At 38.9% G+C, this 11,119-nt stretch overlaps 1 protein-coding gene across 1 annotated transcript; it reads right to left on the bottom strand.

Moving 5' to 3' along the window:
• Window positions 1-3,146: 3,146 nt before the first annotated feature.
• Window positions 3,147-9,303, bottom strand: LOC119733448 (tripartite motif-containing protein 72-like). Its single transcript, XM_038207011.1, has 3 exons — window positions 9,184-9,303; window positions 6,359-7,667; window positions 3,147-4,062 (listed from the first exon to the last, which is right to left on the bottom strand). The coding sequence occupies exons 2-3, from the start codon at window positions 7,659-7,661 to the stop codon at window positions 3,425-3,427; spliced, it is 1,941 nt and encodes a 646-aa protein (XP_038062939.1). The 5' UTR covers window positions 7,662-7,667; window positions 9,184-9,303; the 3' UTR covers window positions 3,147-3,424.
• Window positions 9,304-11,119: the final 1,816 nt, after the last annotated feature.

Genomic DNA, 11,119 nt, shown 5'->3' with positions numbered 1-11,119 from the left:
ACCATTTATGATCTTGTAAGGGGCTATGAAAAAGGAACAACCGAACAATGTATTGAAACTGAATGTTTTTTTTTCCCTATTTTTCCTCCTCGAAATAATCATAATTGTCAGTTCTTTTTCTTTAAATTGTTTGACCGGGTTGCGTCATGCCCCTCGGATTTTTTGATGATGCAATTCCCCGGCATTCCAAAGCAATTTGAGAATAAACTGTATTATTTTTAGTATCACGCATGGGCGTCAATCCTTGGGGCGGGGGGGGGGGGGGGGGGGGAGGGGACAGGGGGACCTGTCCCCCCCCCCCCCCCCCCCCACACACACACACAGAGACCACAGAGCATTTTATAATCCATTTTTGGGGGCCCTTAAGCGGGCCCTGAACCTCACGCCGCGCCGTAAGGGCTTTGCGCTTCGCGCCATCAGTTCTGATCAAGGTATGTCCCTCCTCCCCCACTTTTGAGAAGCGATTGACGCCCCTGGTATCCGACGCCATTATTAAGCAGCTGAAAGCCCCCCCCCCCCCCCATGATGGTGGATCGGGGGATATAGCCCGCTCACCAAAACTTGCTCGCAATGTTCCGAAATTTCTAAAATGATTACAATCACATAGGCCTGGAGGCTGAAATTTAGAATCGTGGCGTGTGTTAACAATTGGAATACAAATGGATGAGATGGCCGTGCATTAGTCATAGCCAATATAAATATAATGGTAATGACTTGGAGAGACTGATTAAGGTTTAAGGATTGGTAGTTGCTTGGGGTGGTAATTAATTCGGAGGTTTAGTCTGTGTGTTCGTGTCCTTTTTGGTCATGGTAAATAAAGCTCGTTGTGTCTTGCCTTTTAGATCCCGATGTGTTTTCCAAACTGATATACCAAGAAGATCCCCTCTTTAAAACCGTCTTTCTCTCGAGGTGTTTTTTTTTCTTTTCGAGATGTGAATACGGAGACAGAGGGTCACACTAAAGGAATGCAGAATCATTCCTCCGAGGACAACATTTATCATTCAGTGAGTGTATGCGGTGACTTTTCTCAGCAATCGGTCACATCAGGTGCATCAATGGTTCAAGTTACTTCTTTTTTTGACAACTGTTGTCACGATGTTCACGCGTTTTCTGCATTTTTTTTCTGTAACAGAACTCGAAGTCTTCTCGATTCATCACAATATCATGGGGGCACACATCGCAAAATCTATTGCAGTTTTTCCCAGTTGGGCCCCATTGAATGTCTCGCTGTGTCCATTGACTTAAGAAATTGTAAACAGCTAGTAGGCCGAAGCCATAGCTAACTGGAAAAAAAATACAACTTACAAAGGCCGTTTCTGTTTGGGGAAGGAAAGGGGGCATTATCATAATATCCCCCCCCCCCCATTTAACCAAGCAGTTGACATTTATAGGTGAAACACTGAATAGAAAAAAAAGGATATGTCAGAATGTCCATTAGGAATGGAATAACAAGGAATGCTCCATAGTTCATTCGAATTGTTTATTGCTTGATAGGTTGTAATCAGTTTGTTAATTAATAACCAACTTGTGATCAAATTGACAAGAATTTTAATAATTATAATTATTAATTAATTCATAACTTCGAATCGTTATGACACTTCGTCACCGTTTTCACGAAGAGCCACATATGTCAAAAATAACATTTTTTTCGATTTTGATTTTTTTTCTCAATATTTTACTTTAAAACAATGTACGTATTCATTTTGACATGTTTCTATAAGCAAAACATCATTAATTTCCAAGTTACATTAATGTTGCAAGGGGCCAAAATCTCGATAAATGAATTTTGCGAAGAGCCACATACATATTGGCCCTTTGAACGCGTACAAAACCCATTGCACGGAAATACGTAAAAGTAGGTCAAATGAGATTTGCGTTTTCACGAAGAGCCACATATAATATCTATATCTTTGTAACATTTTCAGCTGCGCGCGCGTACTCACTCGCGCCTATGGAAATACACATTGAACAGAAAGGGCCAATATGTCGGAAACCTGAATTTGCGTTTTCACGAAGAGCCACTACTAATTAATTTTCACTAATTAACTGCTGAATTAAGTCTTATTACTGGGTTCATGTAAATATTCAGCTCACACAGAATAGTGTGATGGTTTCCTTGCTTCACAAAGTTGTTGCAAAGTGGTATTTTTTGCAGTTTTAAAATATGAGAAACTTCATTTGCGATTATCTCGAAAACACTTTTTCTTCAAAATCGACATATGTGGCTCTTCGTGAAAACGGTGACGACTTGGTGTAGCACATTCTCCTGGTCTGCAAATAATGACAATACGTCACGATGACGTAATAGAAATTGATTTTAAAATAGTTTTAGCACCTTCCACGGTAGTGCATGTAGCTTCTGTTGACACGTGATTTTTTTTATAAAGACTATATATAAACCTACACTGTGAACAAAAAAAAGGAAAAATACATGTTTTGAATATCCCCATATTCCCCTTCCTTTCGGCAAAAAATGGCAAGAAAAAAATCTCATCGGCAAAAAAAACTGCACAGTGTTATAAGTGAAGGTCGAATCGTTACTGTAGGCCCTATATGCCACATTTCAGCACTTTAACATAGTTTGGATGAATTTCTATGTAACCATTATTTAGGTAGAGGGAGTTTATTTCCTGGATATCGACCCGGGGTAGTCTGAACTACAGTATATACAATAAATATTGATGTGTGCAATGGTAAGAATAGTTTATGGCGGTTACAGATATAACAGGCATGCAACTGGGAAATCACAAAAAAGAGGAAATTCAAATTTTCCCCCGACTTTGTACAGTGTTTTTCTATTTTCAATGGCACACATGGGAAGTAAAAAAAGAGGAAATCAGCTGATCCGAGGAAAAGTTGCATACCTGATATAATCATCTTTTCGGCAAGGCAAAGCCTAGGAAATTAACATACCATCTAACACCGAATTAAATTATTCTTTATGTTGCACAAAATGTTTAATACGGAATTATTTGTTTTATACAGCGCCTGAATAAATTCTTGAATCTGATTATGTGGTAGTATGACAGTACAATGGAACTACTATTTACCGTGGAATGGAACTTCTATTTTTGCGATGAAACCGGGCCATGTGTTAACTTGGGATCAATCATTTTAATGCCACGTGAACAACGACCTACCAATCAGATGACAGGGTTTTATTCAGATATATTGATTTATTCAGATTTATTCAGTATAGTGTTAATTAATGACTTATCAAAGTCTTCACATATGAATTATTTATATAACATACATCATTTTAAAGGCTTAATTTTCAAATTGTTTCAATGCATGTTGGTGTCCCGAATACTTTACTTCAGTTTTTATTTTGCCAATTATTAAGATTATTCCAGAGCTGATTTGGTATTCATGCGCTTTTCCATACTCATAAACAAAAACTATAAATGTGAAATTACATGTCTGATTACAGCGTCACAGCAACATGGTGAATTATCTTTATCGAGTACCAGTCAGCCACTGCAAGCTGCCCGTCTGATGTGAGTGTGATACCCCGCGGGCTGTGCAGACCCTGTGCGATGCACTTGAGAAAGCCACCTTGAGGGTCATAGTGGTGGATATGACGCGTGCTAGGACCATTTTCCATTGCAACATAGATACCTGAGCTATCAGTGTACACACCGTTGCAGTATTGTACTGGTTCATCATTCATGGTGGGTTTGATAGTGCGTCGTGTAGTGCCATTGCCATCAGCCACATCCACTGCCTGCGATTTATCACTGATGACAATTCTATCGTTGCTGTCATCAACAGCTAGAAAGTAAGGTTTAATCTTGACTGGTATGGTGCGTAGGAGCTCACCATCAGTGGGGCTGTGCTCAGTCAACACCATTCTCCTGGCATCACCCACTACGATGGTATCGTCATTCTTGACTGCCACAGAGTGGAGGTCAACTGCGGTCTTATCGACCTCGTCACTCGGCGGCACCGTTGGGAACTCATATGCCAGCGTGTTGTTGCTGTTGAACACCTTCACATGGGATGCGCCTTCCTCAACAACCACCAAACGATCGCCGGCGCGGGTAGCTGCGATGCCGAGTGGACCTGTATGAGTCACGATGTAAAAACAAACAATAGCTGTCAAAGTTCTATTTGGATTGGAACTTAATTTTTTTTTAAATCAACATTGAAATCTGAAAGAGTGATAATTATGATTCGCGTTTGTTAAGTTACAAGCGCAGAATGGTCGGACCGCATCTATTTCATATGTGATAAGCTTTGCAACAATAATCAACTGAAAATGCATTAACACCTTTTCAACCTGCAACAAGAGGGCGCTCTAACATTTTATGCATCACCGGTAGTTTTTTTTTCTTCTAAAGTACAACCTAGCCAGATCCAAAAGCAAGTTCACATCTTTTTCCACTTTCAAATTATAACGCACTTCCGGTTTGTACCAGAAGGAAGGGTCTCGTGAATTTGCACGTAATATCAAAAATAAAGACGCTTGATTATTCTATCAATTCCTGTAAAATCAGATATCTCACAGTTGATTATATATATTGATTTTCAAGGATTAAATCTAGAAACCTTTGATGCTTGTAATCTGACTCGATGACGTCATCGTGACGTCATTCCCAGAAATCTCAAGAGCTATTTAAACTGTGCTATTTGAAGCAAAACTCTGGATTGCAATTGTTTAACCCTAAAGGGGCCGGGTTATTTTGACCATCCCTCAGCGGGGGGGGGGGATTCGCCCCCCCCCCCCCCCCCCCCCCCCCGCCTAAGATCTTGGCGATCGAGTGACGAAAAATTTTGAAACTCGGCACATGCATAGAGCAACTCTTCCTAAACATATCCAAGAAATTTCATGACTATAGGTCAAAGGGTTTTGGAATTATGGCTAATTAATTATTCATATGTACGAATGGCAATTCTGCTCTGTGTACACGACGTACATGTATATGCGAAAATTCAGTTTTCACGGCGCGTAGCGCTGGAAAATTTTTTCGCTACGCGGCAACCCTTGGTCCGATTTTTATGTTTTTGGTATCAAAAGATGCGCAAAGCTCGAGGCTAAAAAGCCATAACAGCTCTGGTCGCGAAAAAATTTTTTTAGGAGCTATCTCACGGAAAATGTCACGGATTCCGCCCCCCCGGCCCCTTTAGGGTTAAGGTTTGCAGATCTTTTCATTGTATTTAACTTCCGGTCTGATGACGTCATAATTTGTTCGTACACAGGTCCTGCTTGCATAAAGGTCATCATATATATTCAGTTTGAAGCGATTACCGCAAACGTCGCCGGACAGCAACTGAAAATTCATTTTAAACATTTTTGAACTTGCCGCTAAAGGGGGCGCTCTAACATTTTATGACGTGATCGGTATTTTTTGTAAAGTACCACATTAAGAGACTAAACATCGTTGAAACTTGAAAGCAAGTTCACATCTTTTTCCACTTTCAAATGATAGGGCACTTCTGGTTTGGACTGGAAGGAAGAGTCACGTGATTTGAAGATAAAATGAAGATCCTGGATTATTCTATCAAACCCCGTAAAAGTCAAGTTTAGGTCTCTCACGGTTGATTTGATATTGATGTTCAAGATTAAATCTAGAAATCTTTAATTGCTTGTAATTTGACACCCGATGACATCATCACGACGTCACAGTAACAAGCACCACTGATTGAGATGAGGGTCGATTCATGCTGAAAGTTACAAGTTCATACCATAAACGATTTCGGAGATAACCCACAGATAGTAATTGTCCGAAAAAAAGAAGGAAAGAAACAAGGAAGATTTATCAGAACAATTCTCAACAGATGTTGTGCCCGACCACTCAAATACACACTGTCAAAAGCTTAAACATGCTTAAGCATGTTTAAGCTTTTCTGTTTATATATGCCCCAGATTGTGAGGCACGAAATGTTATTCAAAGATTTATCTTTCAGTTGAATAATGGTAAAAATTAAAAAAATCCTGATGACAACAATTGAAAACGTGAACCAGCGTATTGTATATTTTCAGTTTGTATATACATTTTGCACGATAATTAATCAATTCCAAACTATTAAATGCATTTTCTATGTAACTACCAAATGCATTTTTCTTGAACTTTCCATGTTTGGCACCAAAAAAAAAGTGAACCAAATCAATGACGTTAAATTTCCAGTTGGGTTGTTCACTTTACTATGCATTTACATATTGATTACGTAATCAATAGCAAGGTATTCCATAAAACATCTTTTGTTTCAAAACAGTTTCATTAGATTTTCATCTGTATTCATGTTTTTATTTTGTATTGAAAATTGAAAACAAACCGATAATTAATGAGATGTGATGATTTTTTTTATGTACATTGTAATATGTAATTCTGCAGATTGCACGGTAATTTAGACTTACATCCTTGCATTGGGATCATGCTTTTCTGGTCGCCATCGATACTGCAGATCACAACTCGTTTGTTGCAGTAGTCAGTCACTGCAATCTCATCAGGTTGACGAGCAGCAATGCCCCAAGCCCCATAGAACTCTCCTGGACCTCTTCCGATTCTACCAAACTCCCGATCGCAGCACAGCTTCCACTCAACTTCCACCACCACCTCACCCAGACTGATGCCACCAACACCCTCACTCTGCTTGAACTTCAGAAATGCAAGCCTGTTGTCAACTCTAGGCATTCTCTGATCTGCCAACAATTTCAAGTCTTTGCTGATTGTGGGATAGAGTGAGAGAAAGTCACTATCCGATGCAGTCCTTGTCACCTCTCTTGCTGTGTCTAGTGAATACTGAAATCTCTCCGCAGCCAAGCCCATAGTTTTCTCACAATCGTCCAGTTTTTGTTCACGATCTGTTTGGATGTTTTTGATGTCATTAAGGATGCGATTTTCTTGAGCCGTTACCTCTGCTCGTATCTCAGCTGCTCTGTCCTGCACTTCTGTCCTGACCCTCTTAACTGTGACACCCAAATCTTCTTTTATTCTTGAGACTTTCTCTTGTGATTTTTTCAGTTCCTTCATTTCGTATCCAAGTGGAGAAAACAGTTCAGCTAACGACTGTTTGTAGGTTGATGCGGCTTGATTTCTGTCAATGTACGAGTGTTCTGGCTTGCAGTGGTCAATGACAGTACAATCTCGGCAGATCAACACTTCACATGTCATACAAAAGAACCTTGTCACTTCGCCTTCATGTTTCGGACATTTGGGATGTTGTTTCAGGTTTTCTTTTGTCAGTTTCACCTTTCCTTCACAAATGTCCTCCAAAGTAGCTATTGTGTGGCTCGATGTAGTAGCAATTCTTTTGTGTGAACTATGACAACGTGAGCAGATATTCTGTGCACAGTCCAGACACCGACGTGTTGCCTCATTGCCATCATCACATGTCTCACAGAGCAGCTTTGTGCCACCCGAACACACAAACTTTTCCTGCAGTTCCAATTCCTCTACCAGACCAATCAGATGAAAGTTTGTTTTCAGACCTTCCACCCCCACCTCGGGAAGTTTTGTCTCCTGTCGACACACAGGGCAAGGAATTTCTACAGCGCCCTGATGCTTCTTGCTGCAGTATTTCAGCAGACATTGCTCACAAAAGTTATGGAGGCATTCCAATATCTTGGGCTGTTGATATCTCCCTTGACAGATACTGCACTCAAGATGATGTCTGCTGATCGTCTCTAGTGCTGAACTTACTGCAGGTCCAGTCGCCATTTTTGTCTAATAAATGTGAAGAAAAATATTTTATTTAAAACATACATGTAACAGTGATAAAAATGTATCACTTTTATGTTTCCCTTTATGGGTAGGGACCACTAGTAATTGACAGGATGTGTTTTTGCATTTGAAATGAATCGATGTGTGCAGGGCTCTCAAGATGTAAATTGAAAAGAAACAAGTGCAAAATCATATCCTTATCCATAAACTGCACCTCCTCTTCAAAGCATCACATATTTTATTTTATTTCTGATGCTCCCTTGGATTTGTGATATTGTTCGTTAATTCGTTAACCCGGTAAGGCAGAAATCTGAAAGTGACTCTATCATCTAAATATGTTGCACTTTATCATAATATGTCAAATTTCTGAATGCAAAACATCAACATGTACAAAGTTAAAGTTGTAAGATGCTCCATAGTGGCCCATGAATATTTATCTCCAGGGCTTCCTTTGTATTTAGAGCCACACAGCAAATATAGTAATTATCATGATGGACAGATATGGATACTCCAATCTTTTGCATTAATTTTTTTTGGAGATGACATGACATGGTTTCGTCTTTATCGTTTTATTTTCATCTCCATTATCATGATAGCCGTCATTCGTTTTTAAAACATGTTAAAATAATAACAAAAAGTGTGTTGTACTTGTACGTTAAATCTATAGTCCTCTGCATCGAGCAATGCCATTAGCATTACTCGATATATAGTCGTGTTCCCTAACGTGGCGCACTTCGAAGCTTACCCGACTTTCCTCGTGTAGTGTTGGCAAACCTCTTTGTTGACAAACCTCAAATTCATGCAATGAAATACTAGTACTTTTACCTTATCAATGCTTGCTATTTTACCTCTGTGAACAATTTCAGTTTCATAAAATTTGATCCGAAATTCAAAAACGGTGGTGTCCGGAAATTGGGCAAAAATTGGCGGAATGTTCCCTAACGTGGCGCACTTGAATAAATCTTTGAAAATTCCAAATTAACACTTACGAATTCCTATAAACTTGATAAATTCTGATAAATAATTAATATCTTTACTTACATACCAAGCCAAATGTTTGTCAGAAAATTATTTTCTTATTTTTCAGGGCATTTTCAAAGGGTTCACTTTGCACTTGAAAATAAAATCGGAAAATCACGCCAAAATAGCTTTTCCTTCTAACATTGTTACGGGTAAATAAACTCGCGATTTATGAACAGGACCGTTTAGAACTTGATGAAATTTCACTTTCTGTGAAATTTCAGTTTAAAATTTTGCTCTAGCTAGGCGCTACCGGCGAAAAATCCAAGTGCGCCACGTTAGGGGCCGCGCCACGTTAGGGTACATCAACAATATTAACAGCCATACATGTACATGTACATGTAATAACAAGTACATGGAGTACATGTACATACACCCATGAACGTGGTTACAATACAACATGTACATTTAGTCACACCCGTAAAAAATGCCTCATCAGAATTTCACAAAAAAAAATGCTTCTCCAGGGTTTAAGGAAGACAAACATTATTGTGCTCACATTTATCCGACGTTCCCGGTTTGGATGCCAAAATGATGTTTCTGTTGAGTCGAAAGGAGCGAATCTTTAGGTTGATTAAATTTCAGGCTCGAAGCAATCAACGCGGAAGTAGAACCATGGTAGAACTGGAAATCGAAGTGAAATGTAATATGAAGAGCGCCTCCAAGGGACAGCACGGCAAAGTTTGTCCTATGCATGGTACAGTACTATAGATTGTGTTCGTGACCATCTCTTCGAAACTTTTACTGACTTACTCTAAATCTGGACCCCCAAAAAATGCATCTAAAATTAATACAAAACAAAATAAGCCAATACCGAGGGCTTCATCAAGCGTCATCGCCAGTGCATTCCAATGTATTTTCAAGTTGTCTGCCCAACTCTCCCTTTGTAACTGTTGAGGGGGTAATTTGCACGGGTTCACATAAAGTTTCCTTGTTTTCCAAAACAAGGGATGGCCTTTTTGTTTGGCAGTGAACTCCTATTTTCCCATCTCATTAAAAAAAAAAGCTGCATTAGATAGGTATATATATTTTTTATTTCCATTGTACATTTTTGTATTTTTTGTATTAAAAAAAAAATATCCATGCATTCATTGTTTTTGAAGGGGGCGGGGTGTGGGGATGGATGGGTTGGGGAGGTTTCGAAAGTACCTCCGGCCTTTAAAAAACAAACACTTCCTATTGAGGATGTCCAAATGAGCCTGATTCCTGATGTGAGGGCGGTATAGGATCCGAAGAAGCTTCCATTTTCTGTTTCATTTTTCTTAAAAGTATACCGTCGCTCAATGCCGGAAATGGGATATCATAGCTCTTTTACTTTTTTTCTTCATTTTTTTTATAACTTCTAAACTGCATTAATTGCTGCATATTTCCCAATATAATTGTGTCGGAAAACATGCATTTCTCATATGAATCACCATTCAAAGGGCCGTTTTCATTAGAATATGAAAAGAAATGTAAACAAAATACATTAACAAATTCATTTAACTTTTCCCTCACGTTTCAACACGTTTTTGTTTTTAGAAATGGACTCGATTCGAGTTGAACATAGTCCAAATTAGTCACTAGCCGAGTCCGAGTCAAACCGAGTCCAAAAGGTATAACGATTCTGATGCCAGTCACGAGTCAAACAAAAAATAAACAAATAAACTGACTCGAGTCCTCCAAAATATACCCGCCTGAATCACCTGAGGGAGGGGGGGGGGTTGATAATTCAAATTACGTTTGCTGAATAATTACTCCTAAAAATTATTATGGGACAACTTTTCCTCCCATTCCCCATTTTAAATTGAATACATTTGTATTGCCAAAAATACAAAATAAATTCAATTAGATAAAAAAAACGCTTCTGTGCAATTTAAAAACTCCCCAATCAAATTCAAATACAGTCTCAATAACCGAACTATTTAATTAGGAATCGAAATGTTAAGTGTCATTAAAAAATGTCCAAACAATTAAAGTGTTGTCTGCTAAATGAGTAACGCCTACCTCCTGTAAGTCATTTAAAAAGTTGAACAAAACATACAGTTAGCACATCATTGATTAGTGTGAAGAAATCCCCGCTTTATTGAAAATAAACAAGTTGTTTTAGCCAAAATATACAGACAAACAAGTATAGTGTAGAGCATTGTAGACGAGTGTACGGTACTCGAGTGCACGGTCGATCTTTGAGACTTCGTTCAAGTGGCACTCAAGGGTATTTATTAGTATCTTCCCGTGTCAGGCTTGTGTGACTGCTTTTGTTTGGGCAAAGTCAATTGCATTCGCGCACTGTGTCGTGAAGCCCTGCGTATCACCCTTACACATGCACAAATGCAAAATACAAGCCTGCATACAAAACATGCACCACAGTTTAATAAGCTATAGCTGTAGCATTTAATTGTTCTAAAACACTGTTTTTCTTTCCAATTGGAAACTTTGTCATGAAATGCCTAGCT

Source organism: Patiria miniata, unplaced genomic scaffold (genome assembly GCF_015706575.1).
Source record: "Patiria miniata isolate m_02_andy unplaced genomic scaffold, ASM1570657v1 HiC_scaffold_25, whole genome shotgun sequence".
In the NCBI taxonomy this organism is placed as follows: Eukaryota; Metazoa; Echinodermata; class Asteroidea; order Valvatida; family Asterinidae; genus Patiria; species Patiria miniata.
The sequence above is the reverse complement of the archived record's forward strand: the minus strand, read 5'-3'. Positions and strand labels throughout refer to the sequence as shown.